Source organism: Lygodium microphyllum, chromosome 8 (assembly GCF_053477565.2).
Source record: "Lygodium microphyllum isolate KBCC chromosome 8, Lygodium_microphyllum_v1.1.10, whole genome shotgun sequence".
In the NCBI taxonomy this organism is placed as follows: Eukaryota; Viridiplantae; Streptophyta; class Polypodiopsida; order Schizaeales; family Lygodiaceae; genus Lygodium; species Lygodium microphyllum.
The window spans coordinates 49,460,743-49,485,462 of NC_141142.1; the positions used below are offsets into that span (position 1 = coordinate 49,460,743).

A 24,720-nucleotide genomic window follows, 5' to 3' on the forward strand; every position below is an offset into this window, starting at 1 on the left:
TTTCCTTTTTTTAGCCTTGTGCTTTTCCTCTTGATGCCTCGTTTTTCCCTTCCTTCGCTTTGTAGTAAACATATAGAGAGCATCACACACCTTGCGCAATGTTCAAACACACAAAATTTGAAAACAAAACCAATTGTACCAAATTCTTGTACCTCATAAAACCTTGTACAACACTTTGACTCTTCAACATTCGAGTTCTCGATCACTTCGTACATCACGTCAAGACTCCACTCTTGCATGTGTGACCCTCCACTCTCTTCACTCAAGTCATCCAGTTTAGAATAGGGAGGAAGGCCCCTAACACTCACTGTCTCCTTCCTTATATAGTTTTTTGGTGGCACACATATTTGTGTTTTAGGCTTTTCAAAAAGCATAGAGGCTTTTTTGTAGGAGCTTCTCTATTGCCATTGCGTGCCTTGTCTCTTTTATACATCACCACTAGTAACACTATATTAGGGAATTTGGGTATTTCCATACACTTTGGGAACCCCCAATACCTTTATTATTTGACCACATGGTCAAATCTTGTTGTCTTACTTGAAGGTGAAGTTTACCCTAAATGCTATATAAGCTACCTTCCTAAAAACCACATTCAAATATAGATTAAGGTTTAGCCACGTGGTCAAATATTTATCACTTATTTAAAATTAGAACTTGGGAAATTTTCAAATTCTCTAATATGGTATTTAGTATGGTTGCTATGGCAAAATCTTTTATCTTTGCTGAATTAACACTTTCGATAACCATCAAAATTTTGACGAAACCACCTTGGTTTGAATATCTTCACACAATGTTTCTCTTTAATGTTTCTTCAATGTAACCCCCATAGTTTGGTAATTCATAAGCCAAACATTTAATTAGGCCGCTGTTCATTTGTAGCATGCTCTATCGTAATGAGAGTACTCTCTCATCATTCTCATCTCACCCAAATGAAAAATCCAAACTTCGCCTCCCTTCATCATTGTTTTCTTTGATACCACCTTCTATAATGCTCCGTCATTCTGTTAGAATCATGCAAATTCCTTTAGCATCAAAGACATTAGGTTTCCCCCATGCAAAATATCTTATCGATCGCTTTTGGACAAAAAGGAGTAAAAATTTGCTGCCTTGGAATACCATCTCCACAATCAAACAAATAGATTGCCCCATCCATTCCTTTTTAATAATGGACGATGAGGTGCCTAAGAAAACAAATTGCATTCCTCGATGGTCACCAAAATTTCCAATCTCGTAAATGCACTTCGCAACTCCAATGTTTGAAGTCTCCTAGGTGCCACAAACCATCTTATGAAGGATGGATGAATATTCTGCCCCAAAATTTCATGCATAGCATATTTGATATGTATCCTCCCTTCAAAGTGTCAAGTACCCATTTTCATAGCATTTAGGCCCATAAATATTGAATAGCTGCACCTTTGAGGTTGTTAACCCATAATCTAATAGCAAGCCTCTCAACACTCAACAAAAAGAAATGATGTGCTCCACTCCACCCATCCAAAATCTCACAGTCGCTCAAAAAAACAATGGCCCTCAAGATGTTGACCAAATAAAAACAAACTATCTCACCACTCGCGGCATCCTTCATGACCCTCAAACTCATCCAAGCACCTTTCCCACTCAACCAAAAGTTCCTAATTTGGTGATGAAAACCCCAACTCTCATGCGTGTAAGAAAATGTGCCTGCACAATGAAGGTGCTCTCTTAAGTGCACGTGCAACTAAGATTTACTGCATGTAGCTGCAGGGAGCCTCATGTTGTACTAGTGCTCAACGATGGTGCAAAATGTGCATCGATCCAACCCATGGCATGGAAGCATTTGAAAATATCAAGAGAGGACCCTCGAGTGTAGTGCATGAGACAAGTGCAAGGTCATGATGTGCTCAAGAACCCAGAATCTTTGTGATGTGCAAGAGTCTCGATAAGAAAACTTACCAACTCCATAATGTTCTACAGCTACTTGCAAACCTTAGGTCCAACAAAAAAATACCAAACTCAACCAAGGCCATCAAGTTTCCACACTCAAAAATTCAAACAAAATGATAGAAAACAAATCCTAAGCTAGACAAACATAGAAAATCCAACTACAAAATGAAAAAACAAGCAAGTATGTAAACAACTAAGCAAACAAAAATTAAACCTATCTACAATTTTTCTAGGGGTTTTCAATTTTTGCAAAAATGCTTGACAGCATGAGACACTATTTAGCAAAGATATTGTATTTGATGAGTTTGCTTCTCGACATGGTAGTTAAAATATGGTCATTTCTAATGGAGTAGAAAATGATACTCATGTTGAAATTCATTTTATGGATAGTGCCACTACTAGTGGGCCTACAAGAGATACATGCTCTACTGTTAGTCTTCAAGTTGCTTGTGTAGTCATGGTTCTATGTCCATTGACACGAATTGATGCCAGGAGGCATATTTCACGGTGGATTCCGTGCCACGGTGGATTCTGTGAGGTTTTACGGTGGATTCCGTAAACTTTGTTGACTGGGGCTCATACACAAAGTGGATTCTTTGTGCGAGAAGTTGATGGGGATGCCTATCCTTTTCGGGCGTTTAATTAATTTAGTGTGTACATGGGTGATTCCATAGCGGGTGATTCCGCAAAATACGTATTAAATTAATAAATATTTATGAGTTTAGAGTGCGTACTCGTAATAAATTAAGGTTAGGATTGATTTCTAACCAGTTGATTTATTTTTGTAGCTGAAGACTGCTAGGTATTCACTTTTGTCGGTTTAATTGTATTATTTTACTAACAATTGTGAATGCTTTAGTTGATGTGTAGAGATAGCAGCAGTGGCGGAGGAGAGGATAGCGTGTATTCGAGTTATCACTTATATTTTGATGGGCGTATACCTTAGACATGCAGCCTATATTTTTTCGCCCCTATTTATTGAGGCGTTGGATATTTATTTATTATTTTGTATGCGCATGGGCGCACGATTATGATATTTGTGTTTGGAAATTGTACTGGGTACGCTTGACTCTTTGGGCACCCGCCCATTAGCTTTATTTCTATTTTTTGCTAAAGCAAACTCAAAAGCCAAAAGCGTGCTATTTTGTAATTTTGGCTATTATTTGAGCTTGAAGATGATTAATACATAAAATACATGCTTTGTGGAGCGCTCACACAAGGCATGGGGGGAGATTGCACCCAATTGGTCTCTTTTTCAGGTCGTGCATGCTTTTTACCTTGACTTTTGTGCAAAAAGTAGAGTTCTTTGTTCTTGGGACCTTCCGACATTTACTATGCGAGCACATGGCATCCGATCTGCGCAGCAGTGGTATCGGAGCGAAGCTGAGATCGAGAGCTTCCAATCGCTACCCATCTTGTGCGAAGGCGGAGCTCTTGGAACGATCAAGCTCTACGGTCAATCTCATCGTGAACGGTCGATACGGATGGATTCCTGGCGGTCAAGAACCTATGTTTCTAGCCTCTGATCGCGAAGGACCGGCCTGCAACGGTGGAGGACCACTCCTACATCCTCTTCTCCAAGTCGTGGATATACAGAGATAAGTCTCCAAATTCTATAAGCTTAAAAGCTTAAGTAAGCTTAATAAGCTTAGTATAGACTTAAAGAAGCTTATAATTCAAAATCGTTGATCAACAGCGGCAGGACATGCAGGGTGGCAAAAATTCCGCCGAGGACATATTCATGTCCTAAAAATCACCGACTGGTAAAGAAGCTAAAAGCTTCTTAATAACCTAAGTCTACTAAGGCTCCCCAACTCTTCAAGTTCAAAGTTACCTATCCTGCAAGTTCTGTTAGTCAGCAGTCATGTAAATCTATCAAGTTGATCAAGTTTCGTAAGTCTACAACTCTGCAAGTCAATCAAGTAACCAAAAGTCAGAACTGGCTTGTGTTCAAAACTCCTATAAGGACTGTTCCTGCGCAGAAGTACCGAACTGCAAAGTTGTTCCCTGGAAGGTACTATTCGCATACGCAGACTTGTTGAACCAGTTTCAGCACAGGCACAAGGTCAAAACGCAAATTTTTCAAAGATTACAAATCCCGCAATAGCCAAAGACGAAAATTGTGAAAGCCACACACAAAAATATATAAGCCTTGTACACCCGATCTTGAGCTACGCTCATCCCGCTAATTAGATTTTGAGAGTGTGAGGTCTTTTGAAGTTATGTAGGATGACATAACAAAATATGGATGATTTGATGGCTGAAGGCGATCTTCCTGAACCTATGATGGAGCAAAAGTTGGATTTAATTATGATGCAGTTGGACGAAGAACGAAGAGCCCGGTAAGCATTGCAAGTTCAATCGGCCAATTTACAAAGATCGACTACCGACAAAGAGGAACCACAATTTGAAGATCTTATCCGACGTACCATCGATGTGACTCTCGAAGCTCAATCCATCTCCAAAGAAACAAAGATAAGTTAAAAAAAATTTAAATTCCGTACTTTCAATGGCACTCAAGATGGAAAAACTGTTCTTGCATTCATCAGTCAGTTTGATGATTACTTTCATGAGGAAACATACACTGAAAAAGATAAAATCAAGTGTGTCACTAATCATTTAGTGGATAGAGCATCTCTTTGGTGGACCGTGGTTCGTAAGAGTATAGATTGTCCCACTACTTGGGAGTGTTTCAAGAATAAGTTTATGCAGAATTTCCTTCCTCCAAAATTCCATGAAAAAGCCATAAAGCAATGGGACCTTCTTCAGCAAAGAGATCGTGAGCCTATTCCTCAGTATACTGAACGCTTTTGGAATGCATTACTCCAGTTACACATGCTTGAAGATGTACCTGAAGCGACTCACAAGCACAAGTATATGTCTGGATTACTTGGGCATTACTACGTTGCGGTCAATATGTTCAAGCCTGCAACTCTTGAAGATGCAATTTCTTTAGCTCATGACACTGAAGACAAGCTTCGAGGAAGAGACAAGCGTCCACAACAATTTCAAGCAAATGGTAACTATGGATCTAAGCAATTCAATTCAAATTTTAGAAGATTCAATCAAGGTCATAGAGGTATCATATCTACTTTACGTACATTAACTGAAGATTTTTATTGCCCACATATGGACACTGATGTATCTATCTTTGTTTCTGAATGTCTGATTTGTCAAAGAGTTAAGAGACATCATGGTAAATAGTATGGATTACTTATGCCTTTATCTATTCCATCAAGATCATGGGAACAGATTTTTATGGATTTTATTACTGGTTTACCTAATACTAAAGCTAACCATGACATGATTTGGACTGTAGTAGACAGGTTTAGTAAACAAGCATATTTCATTCCATGTAAGAAAACTTTAACAGCATCTCAAGTAGCACAATTGTTTTTGAAAACTGTTTTCACTAATCATGGATTACCAAAAGTTATTATTTCTGATCGTGATTCTAAATTTTGTAACAACTTTTGGATTACTTTGTTTGCTAACCTAGGAACAAAGATTGATTTCTCATCTGCATTTCATCCTGAAACTAATGGACAAACAGAAGCCACTAACAGTACTATTCTAGATCTTTTACGTGCTTACACTATTTCTAAACCACAGACATGGGACACACATTTGCATTTACTACAGTTTGCATAAAAATAATACACCACACACATCTACAAAGAAAGCACCATTTTAAGTGATTTATGGTTATAGATTGTCTACACCTGTTGCATCTTTATCAAATAGAATTCAGAGTGCTGATGATATTGCTAATATGCACGCTACTATTTTTTATGAGGTTAAAGACATGATTGCCAAAGCCCATCAATCATATACCAAACAAGTCAATAAGAAAAGACAAGCAATGAATTTCAAAGTTGATGACTATGTTTGGTTGAGAATAGAAAAACGTAGATTACAAAGTGTAAATAAACACCTAATTGTCAAATTAGCACCTAGATTCTATGGATCATTTAAGATAATTCATAAAATTAATGACAATGCATTCAAGTTAGAATTACCACCTCACTGGAAAATTTACAACACATTTCACATTAGTTTATTGCGACCCTTTAGAGGCCAATTACTTGTACACCCTGTTTATGAAAACCCACCTTTGTTAGATAAAGAGACTAAAATACTTGAACCTGAAGCTATTCTAGATACTGACTTTATGACCACTAGAACTGGCCGAAGATATTCTAGATATTTAGTCAAATTTAAAAACCATCCTGTAGAGGAAGCCCAATGGATGCACGCTAGAGACTTAAATGCGTTCTCCACTCTGTTAGCTCCACATTGAGCTAATAGCAATTGAGGTCAATTGCTATCCCACCCCGGGGGTATGATGCCAGGAGGCATATTTCACGATGGATTCCGTGAGGTTTTACTGTGGATTCCATAAACTTTGTTGACCGGGGCTCATACACAAAGTGGATTCTTTGTGCGAGAAGTTGATGGGGACGCCTATCCTTTTCGGGCATTTCATTAATTTAGTATGTACATGGGTGATTCCATAGTGAGTGATTCCGCAAAATACATATTAAATTAATAAATGTTTATGAGTTTAGAGTGCGCACTCATAATAAATTAAGGTTAGGATTGATTTCTAACCAGTTGATTTATTTATGTAGCTGAAGACTGCTAGGTATTCACTTTTGTCGGTTTAATTGTATTATTTTACTAACAATTGTGAATGCTTTAGTTGATGTGTAGAGATAGCAGCAGTGGCGGAGGAGAGGATAGCGTGTATTCGAGTTATCACTTATATTTTGATGGGCGCATACCTTAGACATGCAGCCTATATTTTGTCGCCCCTATTTATTGAGGCGTTGGATATTTATTTATTATTTTGTATGCGCATGGGCGCACGATTATGATATTTGTGTTTGGACATTGTACTGGGTACGCCTGACTCTTTGGGCACCCGTCCATTAGCTTTATTTCTATTTTGTGCTAAAGCAAACTCAAAAGCCAAAAGCGTGCTATTTTGTAATTTGGGCTATTATTTGAGCTTGAAGATGATTAATACATAAAATGCATGCTTTGTGGAGCACTCACACAAGGCATGGGGGAGATTGCACCCAATTGGTCTCTTGTTCAGGTCGTGCATGCTTTTTACCTTGAGTTTTGTGCAAAAAGTAGAGTTCTTTTGTTCTTGGGGACCTTCCGGCATTCACTACACGAGCATACGGCATCCGATCTGCGCACCACGAATATATCAGTAAGGGGGAGATCAAATACATGAAAATGAAAGATGTTTGAAGATATTATTAGGCCACTTACTTTTGGTTATGAGTCATGTGGGATTAATAGTTTAGACAGTGAACTTGGTATATCATTAGTTACTATGATTGGAGTTAGAAAAAATAGGTATGTGCTGCCTCATGAGAGGGAATCTCATAGTGCATCACAATTGAGAAGGTCAGAGAGAGTCAGAAAGCATATTGCTAGGCTCACTTACAATTAATATTAAGCCAGACACTGCTTATATGATAAAATTGATGGGTCATGAAGAGCCAACAAAGTTCAAGGAAGCAGTTGTTGATGAAAATTGGTGTATAGCTATCGATCAAGAGCATGCTACATTGGTTGAAAGTGACACTTGGGATTTAGCCAAAATTCCTGGAGATAAAACACATATTTCTTGTAAGTGGGTTTACAAAGTGAAATGTAAAGTAGATGGATCTTTGGATAAATACAAAAACACACATGGTTGCTAAAGGTTATGTAGATGAATATGGACTAGATTAGAGGAAACTTTCAGCCCAGCTGCTAAAATGGAAACTTTGAGAATTGTTATTGCTTTGGTATCATGTAAGGGATGGAAACTTTGGTAGATGGATGTCAAAAAGTCATTCTTGAATGGGGATCTAATTGAGGAAGTGTACATGGAGAAACTTGAGGATTATGTACATCTAGATTATCCAAATCATGTGTGTAGGCTTATGGTTTAAAGTAGGCACCGAGAGCATGGAATGCTCAGATCATCTTGTATCTACATCAACTTGAAAATGAAGATCATAGTCTATTCACTAAGAAGATAGAGACAAATTATGTATTCTTTGAAGTCCATTATCCCTTTATCAAGGAGATGGTGCTTACATGAAAGATAGACTTGATTCATGTGAAGATAAAAGACTACTTAGTTGATATCTTTATCAAATCACTTGGTAGAGATAAGTCCATTTACTTTAGGGAGCTACTTGGAGTATATCAGTTGACTTGAGCTTGAGGGGGAGTATTGAGAATCAAGCTTAGTAGTATATACCGACAGTGTGTAGTAGTATAGTTGTAGCTCAGCTGGTACCATCATTTGTGACATAATAAATGAGTCTCTGTGGCTCATCCATAGTTAGTCACTGTGATCAATTTGTGACCTATCTCTTAAGTTGTATGTGTGACTTGGTGGCTGTTGGATATGTGAATTATTTGAATGAAAGAAATAATGAGAAGAATGAGGATACATTACCCTCTCATTCTAATGCTCCATCCTTTGTCTATCTCTTCCTATCTCTTTGAACATTCAATGAATTTAGTGTATAACTATGTAAATATGGGTGTTTAGTGTGCACTTGTGGTTGTGGTATGTTTGATATGTAAGTGTGCTATATTGTCTGTATGGGGTGTGAGTGTGTAAATGCATAAATTTTGTGTGTGTGTGTGTGTGTGTGTGTGTGTGTGTGTGTGTGTGTGTGTGTGTGTGTGTGTGTGTGTGTGTGTGTTTCTCGAGGGTCCACCTTATGGAACATGTAAGATACCATATTAGTTTAAACAAAAGGATATCATATTTAGTAAAATTTATAGGATTATATTTATAAAAGGAGATTTTTGTTATAATTTGAAAAAAAAACCATAATTGTAGTAAAGTAAAACTTAGGGGTCATTTTAAGGCCTTATAGCATGTAAAGAAAGAGTATTTCTTAATATCATTTGAATGCATGTTATATAGATGATTTCTTATAGATGGACACCCCCTGCCCTGGGGTGAGTTTGTGAGAACACATGCAAAAAATGACAAACTTGAACAATGTGACTCGTTAATAATTGAGGGCATTGCTTACACAACATGGCTACACCAACAAAGAAATGCTTGCTAAGCCAAGTGTTGTCAAGCTAGAACTTAAACCACGAATTGAAAGAACTCACACAAACATTCAAACCCACTACAATGGAGTATCATATCAGTAATAAAGCAATCCACCACAATGATCCATCTCTTGTACATGATGTGGTCTCATCGTGTTTGTGTATCTCCACATGGCCTTCTTCTTCACTACTTGCAAGCTCACATAGGCCTTTTGGCTTGCACCCCTTCACATCAAGTAGGGCCTAGAAGACCAAGGCATCAAATGCATGCCCTTCCTCCCCTCACATAGCGACATTGTAGGTGGGGGTATGAAGGTTGAGAGATAGAGAGAGACATAAAGGAGGGAAAGAGAGAAAGTTAGTTGGTTGAGAGAGAGAAGGTTGGGGGGATGATAATAGCCACAACACTTGTAAGCCCCATGAAAGCAACACTAAATATTGTTGGTAAGGTAGTTGCAAGGCCACGGTAGCTTGCCATCTATATCATTTTTTCTATTGAGGCACCACCACATGCAAGCAAGACCTTCTTTATACAGAGCATCCACATCTAAGGATAGGGCTTTGCATCCGCAATAGGCAATCCATCAAAAGGATTATAGAGCTCCATCATGAAAGCTTTCCATTTGACCCAATGCTCCAAGCAGACCACGAGAATGAAAGATGTTACAGTTGGCTTGAAAATGTAGTCGAGCCAAGCCGAAGATAGATAGGCATTCCAAAGAGCCGATCACCATGAGTTTGCATGCAACATATTATGAAATAATAACCATCTTGTTGAAAGAACAACAATGTTCAAGACGGACGGCTTACCTACAAGAACCTCACCCTGCGTAGATATCACCTTGGAAAATGCAGAGTTTTTGTTCTTATTCCCATTGGCCATGGTGCCTACAACCAAAAGAGATATGAATGTTCAAAATAATGATTAGTGACTCAAAGTATATATGCATATATATTCTCCTTTCGACATCCTCCATGTATTTAAACAACACAAAAACTTATCTACAAACATACTTCTCTTCAAAACACGATGCATGTCTAAACACCATCAATAAAACTACTGCATAACAAACATGAAAGAAGTGCATATAGAACTTCAAATGATTTACAAAATATTAACATAGTAGGAGAAACCTCTTTTGACATCATTGAGGTCCTTCTTAAAGCATCTGAAAACTAGAATCAAAGCTAATGAAGCTTCAAATCAAGCTAAATAAAATATTGATATTGATCACAAGAGAATGTATGCCAAGAAGGACTCAAGTGTGTCCTAACTCTCCTTTGATTCTTCATCAACATCTTGAGTGTCTTTGAAACCACTTCATGTGTGCTCCTAAAATTATGCCTCATGGATGCACCAGGTGCTCAACCAATCTTTCTTTGGAAGAAATGCAAAGTGAAATCAATGTCTATAGTCAAACAATTGATGCAATCCATGAAAAGATGGATGCACTGAAAGGATTTGTTCCTAACCTAGTCAATTGATCCTTATACTCATCCCTCGTTGCTCAAATAATTGCACTCCTCTCCACCCATCCATATCTCACCATTTCTTGAATATTTAGTGATCCTCGTAATGTTAACCAAGATAGACAACCCATCTCACAACTGAAGGAGTCCTACATGAACCTCAAACTTATCCAACCACCTTTACTCTCAAACTTAGGTTTCTAATTCAATTATGAATATCCCCAACTCTCGTGTGTGAAAAGAAAAGTGCATACAAAATAAAAGGTACTCTCTCAAGTATGCATGCATCTAATATTTATTGCATATATCTATAGTGGCATCATGCCATGCTAGTGCTCAACAATGGTGTAATAAGTGTATCAACCCAACCCACAGTATGGTAGTAGTTGATGAAAATTAGGAGATGACTCTCGAGTACAATGTATTTGATAAGTGCAACATGAAGTGTAAATGAAGATGTCCAACATCTATAGTCATTGCCCTCCATGAATCTATGAAAAAATACTAATGTTGACAATCAAGTTCTCAAGCACAATAAATACAAAATGATGATAAAAAGTATTCCCAATCCAAAAACCATTAAAAATTAAGCTAGATAGCAACAAGACATACAACTATGCAAACAATTAAGTACAAAATCCTTCCTACGAGATGTAGTGGTAAGGGTTTTTAGTTTAAGCAAAAATGTGTGACAACATCAGTTATGGGAAAACCCTTATGTGAAATATCAAAGTGGACTTGTGTCACACTTGATTCAAAGAATAATAATAATAAAGGGGAGCTAATTATGTTGGTCCCTCTACTCGTAGGGTAAAGTCTCAACCTAGCTCAATAAAAGGACACAAGATTGAGATCTATGATGACACTCTACAATAATCAGTATTTGGTTCTTTTCTAAATTTCCCTAATGTAACATGTTTGTGAGGAAAAATCTCTATGTTAATGAAGGTTACCCTACCATATGAGAAATCCTTTAAGGATTCTCCTTGTTGCTTCCCATTCATGATAGGGTTTGGTTAGTTATCTATCATGTTTAGTTTTACACATAAAAACATCTTCCTTAATCATCTCATTAAGAACTAGGTTCGTTCATGCAAGTTAGTTATAACATGAAAATAGTAAAAATATAATTATCTTAAAAAACAAAACTCTTATTCTAAGATGGAAAATAATTGTTTTATTATATTAGTTCAACAGTTCATATATAAGACTCCACCTTGAAGGCAAGAAACATTAATCTACTTTGAGCTAGCATCAAAGCCTTCCTAGAGAACCATCGTTGACTCATCGAGGGGTTAGACTAATCCTAGTGCGCTTAGGGAATTATGATTAGAGCCCCCCCTACTCCTTAGCACCTCTTAGCTAAAATATAATCTCCCTATAGAGAGGCCTCTCACTTTTGGTGTTAGTCCTAGCATCTAGAGTAGACAAAATAGCTCCTTAGAAAATAGCTTTGTGACTAGCCTTAGGGGAGGTGTCGTGCACATCCAAAGCATAACTTGTGTTGGTCCAACCTTGAGTGAAAATACACAACCATCCAAGATATCTTTCCTAGTGCATCAAAAAATTCTTGAAATATAGCCTATGCATTTGAACCTATTCTCAATGTTGTTTCCTCAAGTTTGAGATTTTTCTTGACTTATCCAAGTCTCGTAAACTTAGGGATGACACTAGCCTAGTCCCTTGAAGATAAATCAAATTTTGTTTTGTTTTAATATCTTAAACAGAATCAAGATTCACCCTTGGCAATCTTTGATTCCCTTAAAAGCAACAATTAAGTTATCATGACCTTTTTGGTCTCTTTGCACCATAATCCTCCCTTGTGGATATAGGAATTGAACTAGTGACTTGTTTAAGGCTCTAGAAAGTTCTCTTCATGAGGACTTTTGAAGGAAAAATCTTGTAGATAAGTATAGTCCTCTAGACCTTGACGGATCAAAAGTAAGATAATGTCCATTTGACTCAAATTTCTTTTAGAGGTACCCCTAATGAAATTCAACTTAGTATCTTGTAATTTTAAAGAAAGGAGTTATAACTATATATTGTGGAATTCCTTCCTTTATTCAATCCATGTATGATTATCATAAGAACATAATTTATTTTAACTATCGCACTAATATCATACCATGCATGGAGTAATCCCATCACATAAGGGTATAGTCCTTATAGGGGGGGAGGGGGTCTTAGTGGAAAGAAATGATGCTTCTTCAAGAATTTCTTTGAGGGATAGGTCCTTAGGTAGATTATGAATGGGGATGTAGGGCTTATGCACAAAATATAGTTTGGCTAGAGTGGATATGGGATCCTGATCCTAGGGGGGGATTAGGAAACTTGGGGGAGAGCTAGAAAGAATAATAGCATATTTCGATTAGGGATTTGATAATGATGATAAATGGGGAAGATGAAGGGCACTATGGAGAATATTGGTATTCCTTGGAGTCCACTTCATCTTTTGGCTCCTCTCTCAAGTGGTCATTATAAGTGCACTTCTCTCTCTCTCTCCTTCTTATTTACCGGTTGATCAAACTATGTTATGACATCTTGTGATTACTCCCAATGATGATTTCGATGGTGATGACATTGTTAGCTCTTTTACTTTTCATTTCAATGTTCATGGCGGCACAACAGTTTGATGAGTTGCTATATTTATTTCTAGTCTTTCAATTGCTTAGTCCTTATGGTTTTTACCTTGTCTCATATGCATAGTTCACATGTGGCTTCTCTCCTAGGGATATTACGAAAAAGCATACATACTTTGCATTAAGATACCTGAAATTTGCATGGTTTATTATTTGTGGGCACATTGTCTAATATCTATCTCATTAAAACACTTAACCACAATAGTTGGAGCTCTCTAATCAAAGGTTGGAGATACACACTTGTACCAACTATGAATTAGTAGATTGAGAATTAGATGAGTCTTCTTGGTTCCTAGGTTTGGAGAATTATAGTTCCTCAAAACCACATACCAAAACTTATATGTGGTTCCTTATTAGCCAAAAGAATTGACCCCATCCATTTCAAGGCTTAGTCTCAAATGTTGAGGATCCTTTCTAAAGCTAGGCCATTGGTCCTTGATATGTTCCTATGCATTACAATTCACATGGAAATTTAGTACACCATTACAATATCAATTTTTCAAGTGTGGTGACATAAGGGCCACTAGGTTCTTCAATTTAATTATGTGAATTTTACTAATACTATGTCACGTCAAATGTGATAGTTCAATAATAGTGGTATTGTCACATTTTTGGGCATGCATTTAGCTCTACATTTGTTTTATGAGGAGAATATAATCATCAAGACATGCATAGATCATGTTATAGTTAATACATGGCCATTAATGTAAGCTCCTTTTTGTGTTTTCCCAAGTGTTTGGTGTGATATTTAGTGTTGGAAAATATGAATTTTTCAAAATTGTGGACTCTTGAAAGGGCCTCAAAAGGAGGATATTGGCAAAGAGATTAGTTAGACTACCTTTTTGGTGAGTAGTTTGTTCAATTCTAAGACTATTTTTTGTCATAAAAAGGACATTAATGATTATAATACATATACTTTTTAAAGATGGTGGGGATTAAATCCCTCACATGTGTATAAACACTTTTATATTCTTTTTGAAATGGAAGGGGCACTATGCCACATGTTGCAATGAGATGAAATCTTGAAAATCATGGTTGGACACTTTTACACACATCATCTAGTTGAATCCCAAATTTTGAGTTTCAAATTTTTCCCTTTTCTCCATATTCACTTTTCAAATTTGAATTAGAAGATAGGACACATGCCAATAGATGGTTTGCCTCCATGCAAAGTGGGTCCTTCTTGAAACCACATATTACTAGAAAACCATTATGCTTTAATCTATCAAACTAGATAAAATGTGCATAGCATCCCCTAGTAGTTTACCTTGAAATTCCCTAGATTCAAAAGGTAGTTAAATCTAAAACAAAAAGGCCCTTTTGGAGTCTATATTTCCCTATTGTGATGAAGGAGATCAATTGCATTCTATCATTTAATCCATATCTAGAACAATTGGATCTATGGACATTTCTTGCTCCAAGCATGTGACTTGCTCAAGCCCTCCATTGAATGCTACCTCCTATGTTGTCCTCTTTGAGCATTTGTGAATGGCTCCTTGAGTGCACTTACCATAACCTATCACCTTAATATGTTGATATCACATTGCTCAAATTTATTTGAGTCATTTTAAGAAGTCCTCATCATTTGGCACATTTGTTTAGTTACTATCATTGTATGAGTACACAACAAGGCTAGTACATAATGAGTAGAATATGTAGTCACACTGAAAAGGAGTTTTGGTATTGCACATATTGATTTAAATGGGAGGGTTAAACCTTCCATAACATCATATGTTCTCTAAGGTTGTACAAAAATTCCATATAATAATCATCTTACACTAGTTGCATGAGCAAGTTATTCTCTGATTCATATATCTCACGTCCTAAACACTGCCTTGAGCCACATCAGAATTGAAAATTAAAATCCATAAAATTTGAATCAAACAAGTAAATAAAGGTTAAGATCCAGTCACCTATAATTTTTCTAATTTTAGAGGCTATGAGATCCCAAACACAATATTAAAACAAGATGCATGTCCATTATTATCCTAAGCCATGTGATGCTATATGCATGATGTGATGCTATACACATGACCCTTCCTCTCCAAGTGCTCATACACACATCAACATTTTACTTGTATGATGCAAAGTTTGAAAGAAAAGATATGGCTAGGGTCATTCAATCAATAACCAAACCTTCATTATATGTGTTGAGCTTGCCTGAGAGTAGCGGTAGGTCTTAGATGTTTTTTTTTCCTTTTTTTGTCTCTCCATTCGTTGTTTGTATTTCCTAATTGTGCTTGTCTTCTCAATTCCTCTTAGCCTAAAGTATAGGCCATGGCTCTTAGATCATTGCTTATGTTCTAGGACCCAAAAGGGTACTTGATGGATTGTCAATTGACCCAATTAGATCTTACTAAGGCCTTCTATGGCTAAGCCCTCTTCATGTAGATTAGAGTCTTGATCAATGGAAATGACTAAATAGTGGCAATCTAGCCTAGTTAATTTGCTTAAGCATCCCACATATTTGAGGATGTTTATTACGATGATAACTATATTTTGGAGCCAAATTGCTACATAACCATCATGCCCTCTCAAGCCATTTCATAAGAAAGCAAGCAAGAAAAACTCAAAAGCAACCTTGAAACCATGGTTTTCCCTTTCTACTATGTGCAAACTAACAAAGAGAAGCAAGAAAAGAATATAGAAACACATGAAAATAGAGGAAAGATGCACTTATGTTGCTGGTTTTTCTATGTTCATTTGATCTACACAATGTCATTGAAAAATGAAATTTAGAAAAGGACAAGTTTTGATTTTATATAGCTTTTAACATCAATACGTGCATCATGGTGGTGTCAAAATGCATGTCGATATCACCTTCATGTGCATTGCATTTCAAAAGGCTTTGAGTCTTTCTAAGAAGTCCTCATTCTTGATTAATAGAAAAGATTAAATAATGTAAATTTACTCTAAGTAATTTGTTTAAGTATCCCACATATCTGAGGATGTTTATTATGATAATGTAATATTTCTGCTGAAAATAGTACGAGGCCGTGTGAAGTCTCGAGAAAATGACAATGCCGGCATTGTGGTCACGGACGGTGCGGTCTTTAAATGGTACACTCTCCACTGGCCAATCGAGACTTAGGACTAAGAAACCCGCATATCTTCATAAGAACCTCCTCTTGGGAGGAGGTCAAGAGATAATGTCATTATTAGTGCAATTTTTTTTAATTTCCTTCCCCCAGCTGAAGCGTGGCTGAGGGAAGGGGATTACTAAAATGGAAAGGAGAGAGGTGGCAGCGAGGGGATAGCCACGCAAGGCAATTACGTGATAGGAAGCCCTTACCCCCCTCTTCCTATAAAAACCCTCGCTATGGCGATGGAGGAAAGGGGGTGGGAAGGCTGACAGGAAAGAAATTGTCATGAAGAGGAGGACGCAGAGGGCCATGCTGCGTGAAGAGAGAGGGGGAAGACTGTGATGACGCCGTGTTGCTGTACTGCGTGGAGAAGGACTGGGAAGACAATGGCGTGCTGTGCCATGAGAAAAAGGGGAGGTGGAAGGCACCGCTGATGCCGCTGCCAAGACCACTGCCAACTGATCAGTCACACTCCTCCCCATTTGACATGTACATCAAGTTAGAAGCTTCTTTAAGAAGCTTCTAAGGGGACTTCTATAAGGCCCTTTCACACAAGCCACCTTAAAGCCCATTTCCCATAGGCTTTTCCCGCAGCTTCATTCGCTAGAGGCCTTTTTCGCAAATAGGCTTCAAAGCCCACAAGCCATCTGTAAGCCCATTCCTAGCCACCCCGGTTTCCCCTAAAGAAGCTCATAAAGCTTCCTTTCCTGCAAGCACCATTCGTAAGATCCTTTCCGCAAAACCCCTTGCAAAGCTCCAATTTCCATACATCCAAATTCCATAAGCCCAAGTCTCACAAACCCAACCTTTTAAAGATTCGAAGTTCCGCGAAGGTATCTCCTGCATACGAGGGAGAAAAGCAAAGATCTTGAGGCTGCGTACCAAGGTGAGAAAATTCACCGATCGTGTAAGGCAAAGGCAACCCGGAAGTCCATAATTACGCCCACAATGGCCCAAGAAGTCGCAAGTCGCGCCTGCGGTAGGTTTTTCTCCTAACATTCACGTGGATATCTCCCTGAGCCCACAAGTCCAGGTTTTTACTATTTTTGATTCGTCGCAAAAGTAAGGCATTATGCACGATAAATTCATGGACTAGGAAGCACCTACGCATGTCAAATTCACCTAGCCTGTTAAATGCAATTGGAAATAGATTGACTATTTGAATAATTAGCTCATGACATGAAGTGGTCATTGGTATTTCCAATATGATGAACAAAATAACAAAAATTATCTATGCATCTCACGACCTTATTAGTAGTTTCCCTTGCGTGCATGTCAAAGTGACGGCCTAGAACACCTATTGCCTATCTTTATAAGGTCAAAATTATTAAAGTGCACCTTTGATTAGGCATAGAAAGATTAATCCCATGTCGCATTTTTAGACAAATCTTCATTGAATGATTCATTAGGGAAAGTCATTAATCCTGTAGAAAATAGAAGAGCGTAGAAATGATTCTAGAAATTTGCGTCTGGCATGGATTGTAAATTGGAATAAGTTAACTCTAGTTCTTTTGGCATAAATCTCAATCAATTACGTAAGTAGTTACGAAAGTTTGTGTAATGCTCATTTAGCATACGAATAATTCATTCAAAAATGAAATTAGAAAAAGGCTACATGGTTCATTTTAACATAAACCCCAAAAGCCTAGCAGCATGAATCGTGAATGCATGTTTTAGAAGGATCAATGAAAATTATGCCATAACTTAACCTACGCTTTGATCTTAACCAGGAAAGTTAGGGTTAGTAAATCTAATCATACGTAGGCAATGAATCATGATAGACAAGTAAATTGGTTTACCCTAAACACCTAAACCGCGAGGGACTCGCTTAGGAATGGTTAAATCAAAGCAACATATCCCAAGTGCTAACTAGGATTTAGCACGTTGAGGACGTGACCAAGTCGTTCTTATTGCCAAGCTGAAACTCTCATACCCTAAAGACCTGCCCACATTCACGGAATGTAGCGACAATAGGATATACTTGCGAGAAACGATCTAGGGTTTGTTACCCTAAGGATCGCTCGCTAAAAGGATGAAACTCGGTTTGAATTGGAACCCTAGGACCGATAAGGTCGGCCTAGTGCAATCGGGAATGGATTGGATATGAAGACACCCTAACCCTATTTCCTATTAATCATGATTTCGTGATTAGAAGACGACATTCGATGGGTAAAATAGTCCCATGGATTAGATGCGACACTTGTGCAACAAGTTGCAGAGTTGCATGACCTTGTGGGTTGACCACAAGGGAATGGCCAATTCCTCGAAATGAGATTGGCAGATTCTTGCGCAAGTTTATCTTGCAAGAGGATGAGTGGTCATCCTGATATAGCACCTTTCTTAGGAAAGGTGACCAAGATAAGTGGATTAGATAATTGCTTGGAAGCAAAAGACCAATCAGTAAATTGAAATAACATATTTACTGCTAATAGAACTTAAGGTATTGGTTAAGCTGGGTTAATAGGGTACGGCCCTAACCCAAGGACATAAGGGTTAACAAACAAACCCTTGGGGATCTTGCCAAGTCGCAATTGATCCCGGATCGAGTGCTGGATGCATTCGGAGAGAAGGATTCACTCCTTAGCAGTTGGCCAAATAAACGACCACTAGAATTAATTGTATTTGTAACAGTTTAGAAAGCACTGTTTGCATTGTTTGCTCAAGGAACTAAAGGATGAAAAGATATCTAATGCTTTAGGTTTAAGGCCTGAAGGGAGAAGCAACTTTAGTTACCCCCAACTGCCTGCCTGACCCTTACCAAGGGGGTTGTTGACCACGCCGGGAACATGGACCGAACCAGCCGTGAGAGGTCTCTCCGTTGAGCGCTACTTGGAGCAGGAGGATGCTTGGGTGCCAGAGGGGGCTCTGTCCGTAAATCCCTCACCTTCCGGGCCCTGCACAAGAGGCTAACGTGACTCGAGATTGGATCTCGAGGCCCGCATATTAGTCTACGGGTGGAATCTTGGATTAGTGATCCCTATGGATTGCTGGATAGCCTTCGGGCAGATTGTGGATAAGCCTACAGGCTGGACTTTATGTATTTCAAAGATAAATATGATAACATGTTAAAAAGGAACTTGTTTGACATTGCTTTTCTATATCAAGTGATATGATTACGTGAATGAACCTGTGCCTAACAGGTTAATTAAGGAAGCTGATTGATACATGTCCAACTAAATGTGTTAGGTAATTAAATAACTAAAAAAACCTAAGGAAAGTGCGGTGGATGTGGCCATAGGTCCATCCTACGGATGGGTGGTCCCAGTTGGCCGGGAACTTTTCTCAAAATACAAGGAACAATAGGATGAGCGTCAAAGGAGATGAACAACAAAATAGTTGACTTAGAGTTATGACTTAACCCGATTTACGTTGTTTTAGGGGAATGGAATGGGACTATGCCTTATGGCAAAGAGGTTGAGCTTTGCATCCCTCTCGTTTCCCATTCTCCTTGAACCAAGTGCAGCACAAATCCGCTTGGGACCTAGCGTTCCTGCGTAAAGTAGTTCGCTTGGGTCCGACGCTAGTTGCTGTTAGGAAATGACCAATCAGGAAAACCCTAACTCAGGTTGATCCTAGGTGGGAACGGCTAGAATACTTCCGCTACGTGGCAGACGCGGAAAGCCCTAGATCGCAAACCCCGTAACATTCCATGGGAGTGCCGGGCAGAGCTTTCTAGACATCCTTTCCGATGGACTGCTAAGACGTGTCCTGGATAATTCTAGTGGACATGTTACAGATAATAACTTTATTTTAGGGCCAAATTACCTAGCCATATTTCCCTCTCAAGCTTGTCCATAAGAAAGCAAGTAAGAGAAAATCAGAAGTAACCTTGAAGCCATGGTTTTTCCTTTTTAGTGTGTGAAGAAGAGCTGCAAAAAGAAGCAAGAAAGGAATCCAAAAACACATGAAAATCAAGGGAATATACTCTTATCTTGTGGATTTTTCCATGTTCATTTGGTTTGCACAATGTTTTTGTAAAATGAAATTTAGAAAAAATGAAAGTTCTGATCATAGAAACGTTTCAACAACATTAGTATGTGCATTGGAATGTGTGTCAAAATGCATGTCCATATGTGTATTGGTATATACTAGTGGTAATATTCATATTCATATCAATGCATATGCTACCATATAGTGCAATGTAAATAGTAATAGCATGAATTTTGGTCACCACCTACTTGAATTCAGTGTCAATATTTCCTTTGTTTGTGGTGATGAAAATTAGGGTTCTTAATATCATATTTGAGAACACTTTAAAAACATTTTGTTTTCCAAACTATATAAATGATAATCATTTCTCAAGGGAATTGTTGAAAAGATTCAAAGTGTTTTTCTTACGATGCAATGTTATTCAAAGGTTAACAATAATTTCATAAACATGAACATTTTCTTAGCAATGCAAACAATGTAAAAAGAATAGATTAGAAAAATCTCTAAGTGCACTTTTAATGCATATGAATGAATAAAGAGTAGCTTTTGATCCATGGGTACCTCTTGAAAGTCATCTTGGACTTATGATAATTGCAATGTACATATGTACTAATTACCCCTTTTCTCTCTGTACAAATTTATGTATTCCTCTTTTTTTTTTTGTAGTGAGCCATGTACAAAGTGCTCCATGGGTCATGTATAGAGTGATCCATGTTATTCATACCTAGATTATAAAGAAGATTGAATTCATAATACATCAATTGGAACATTGTACTATTTACATTTTTGTTGTTACTAAGTAATATTTGGAGTTTACCATTTGTTAAAAGGAGCATAAATGCATAAACACACCAATGGCTTTAAAGTATAGAGTCCATTATCCACTTCAAATTGTTAACGAATGTTCAAGTGATCCACGTCAAGTGCGAGATCGTAAAAAGGGTAAACAATGATGTAGCTACCCTCTTATATAATATTAGAATGGGCCCAACACATTGCAAACCAACATAATGACAACAAAATATATTGAGAATGATATATGCACCAATGGTTTACAATGGTTTTCAACTAGAGAATGACAGTTCGTTGATTTGATATTTTCCTCGTCTAGGTGCGAGAATTGTGTTGAATTGGTGAAAGCCTTTCTCAAACTCTAAGGCCAAGCTATATGTGATGTTTGAGTAAAACAATGCAAGAAATATCTCACGTGCAAGAAATATCACATTTATTGATGATGAGTGTCCATAGCTTATCTCTTTAGTAATTTACAAGGTAATATTGTTTTTCCTTTGTACTCTTGATCTTGTGTCTCCCCTTCAACCTTTTGACATGGTTCCACAACTTATCATGTTTCTTGATACCATTTAGGTCATGAGATGATTGGGGCTAATTAATGACCTTTGAGGTGTGTAAGTAAAATGGTTAGGTAATGACCTATTGAGATTTTTTTAAAAAAAGTGTAGTTCATGTGCCAAATGTAACTAAGTGATTATATCTAGCCTCAATTATGTGGCTTTTAATTTGGTTTTGCCGTTTTGGGATAAGGTAACTTGGATGTCACCCTTGTCCAAGGACTTCTTGATGCTTTCCCTTCGATTGATGAATGAAGAAAACTACGAGTGTAGAAAGGTCACTAGTGAGCCTCACTCACCCTTTTTCTCCTCTCTTGCATTTTACAAACCCAACAAGCTTATAAAAAGAGCATTCCAAAACACTTCCACAAGGGCAAATTTTTTGATAGCCTTCTTGTGAATTATAAGGATGTCACAACTTCTATAATTTAGTGTTGAGATTGTGAAGGGCTAAAGTTTTTTATATTTCCTCCTTGTGGGGACTAATTAGGATTGCTTAAAAGTCTACAAATGAGATAGGGACCCCTTGACTAACTAACAATTCTAGATGTGTGAATGGAGACGTGTCAAAGAAGATTAAGCATGCATAGGAGAGAGGGTCCAATAGAGTAAAATTTAAAGGGGCCCCATTAGACCTTCAATTATTTGAGTACAAATATTTTATTTCAAGATTGAAATGTATACATGATCTTCCACTTAGATAAAGGCACTGGGAGCATTTTGATTTGTTTAGCAAGTAAATGTAGCTACAAAGTAGGGGCTCAAACAATACTGAGAATGAGAGGTGAAATAGTCACTAACGGATGTATTGCATAAAGGCTTGAAAAGGAAGCAAACAATTAGAAAAACTATATATGTCCCGTGCTTAGAACATATAGATAATAATAGGATATGTATTTGTGATCTTGAGTATCGAGATGCATGGTTATCATGTCACATCTAGAAATGGCTTCGAAACGTGCTGAATGCCTGAGGCGTGTAATAATAGAAAAGATTGAGAGGACTGGAGGGAGGTACTACGATCCGTGCATCGAAAAGACTAGACCGGTCAACACTGAACAGCCGCGGGCGAAATGTAACCGGCGGGCCCTAAGCATTTGACTGGAGAGAGACTCGAGAGACTGACTCTGAGAGAGAGAGAGAGAGAGGCGAGTGAGGCGACCTATTCCGCATATATTGAGAGACGTAATCGCCGCCGCTCGCCCTATCACGCCTTGAGGTGCCTGTCTGAGCTCTGTCTCTTCCTTCCTCCTGGCATTTGAGCTACCGCAGCTCCCTCACTCCACCATGCCCCGTCACAGGCCTGCTACTCCCCCTACTTACAATACGCTGGCGCAGCTACTACCTAAGATCAAGCTCAAGGCGGCTGCTCGATCATTAGCCACAGCGCTGCTAGACGTTCACTGCAGCCGCACGTCTAGAAGGATGTGGATTCACAAGATGCTGGCCTACATTTGCAGTACTCAGAGTGACATCCCGTACCCTGCTCAGTATCCAGATACCGAATCATACAATGAATATGATGCATCTATCAAGCTCTTACACCTTACTAATAATTACAGTGATGACAGCGATCGCGAGCAAATGCTGCCACGGAAGGAGATGCAGATGCCTCGGGTGCCCGAGGGCTGCGTGCCTGTCATGCTTGTGATAGGGGATGGCATTGATGATCATACCGATCATCAGGCCGGGGAATGTTGTGCGATCCAGGCTTCGCTTCTCAACCACCCCCTCTTCTCTGCTGTCCTGGAAAGGTCGGCACAGCAGTTCGGCTACTCTGGGCAGTACTCGGGCCCCCTGAAGCTCCCCATCGATCCCCTTTCCTTTCAACACCTCATCGACCTCATCATCAGCCAGTCCCCCCCCCCCCCCCAAAAAAAAAGTGCAACCTATGAAAACAATTTTTATATCATATAAAACTAGGTTGACACATGCATCGAGGTTGTATGTTCATTACATGAATCGATGTATCATGTGGTCATCGGTAATTCTGCTTGCCTTTTTGGGGATCCTCGCCAATGGCGAGAAATTACATATGGAGACACGACGTGTAAAGACTTTTTATAAGTCAAAATTTGGAGGAATTTTTGAATAAAATTACACGTATTCACTATTTTTATAGATAGGAAGCTTTGTGAAGTTTAAGGTATTAAAACTTTTTTACATCTTGGAGAATGCTTTTTTCTCAAACTTTTGTAGTTCATTTAAAATTAAACCTCGAATTTGTCATGGATATTGTTGGATCCTGTGGTAGAGAGAGAGAGAGAGAGAGAGAGAGAGAGAGAGAGAGAGTTGTACACATCATTTGAATCTATATGAAACTTTTGTAATTTATTTAAAGTTAAACCTAAAATTTTTCATAATTACTCTTGGACTCTCAGGTGGAGAGAGAAGTTTGTGCACATCATTGAATCCATATTAAAGCATGCAATATGGTAGTTGAATCATGATATTATCTTTTACAAATGTTCTAACAGTAATCTGTTATCTAAACAAAGTCATATAAAACCTTTTCTAGAGGCAAAAGAGAAACATCTATAATGGTTGATTTGCAATCCCTTGTCAATATTCAAATTAAGTTTACAAATTTGTCAAGCAAAATCCAAAGGTAGCTCACTTTCGAATTAATCTTTCAATTATCAAAAGATTTTCACAAAAAAATAAAGATTTATTCTAAAAATGCCTATTTGTTTGTAAGATAGAGTTGTTGATTGTAGAAGATAATGCTCTTGTATTATAAATCGGATTTTCACTGATGAATGGCTATCTAAGATGATAGAGAGATAGCCAAGGCATTATACAAGTTATCTCTATTCACATTACATAATGAGAGACAAAAGTCTCTTAAGCTACACCAAGTGCTTAGGCTTTACTATTATTGTGATATTTGATGAGAGAAGAAGACTATTCTTACGTAGTAGGAACCATTATGGTTTGTACTAATAAAATCGAGAAGAAAGGCTCTCATAAGTCCCCTATAGCTTGTGACAATGCAAGATTTGTGGGTGTTCTATTTGTTCGTGATGATTTTGGTTTGGTTTTGGATGTCTCTTGTGAGTCTCGTGATGTTTCTAATTGTGTTGAAGGATTTTGCATGGTAATTATGTTGATACTTTTGGTTTTGATAATGTTGCATTGCTTGAACCATTAATTGATAGAGTGTTCTTGATTTATGAGATGAAAGTAGAGCATTGATCCTATATGCTAAAAGATACACCAAGTGCTTAGGCTCTACTA

At 38.0% G+C, this 24,720-nt stretch overlaps 1 protein-coding gene across 1 annotated transcript; it reads left to right on the top strand.

Annotated features, from left to right (window-relative positions):
- Positions 1-22,599: 22,599 nt before the first annotated feature.
- LOC148032262 (uncharacterized) lies at positions 22,600-23,597 on the top strand. The gene has a single exon (XM_087684061.1). The coding sequence runs from the start codon at positions 22,771-22,773 to the stop codon at positions 23,398-23,400; it is 630 nt and encodes a 209-aa protein (XP_087540187.1). The 5' UTR covers positions 22,600-22,770; the 3' UTR covers positions 23,401-23,597.
- The last annotated feature ends 1,123 nt before the right edge of the window (positions 23,598-24,720 follow it).

What these genes read in the sequence shown, in the direction of transcription:
- LOC148032262 (XM_087684061.1), top strand. Translation starts at nt 22,771, where the DNA reads ATGCCCCGTCACAGGCCTGCTACTCCCCCTACTTACAATACGCTGGCG.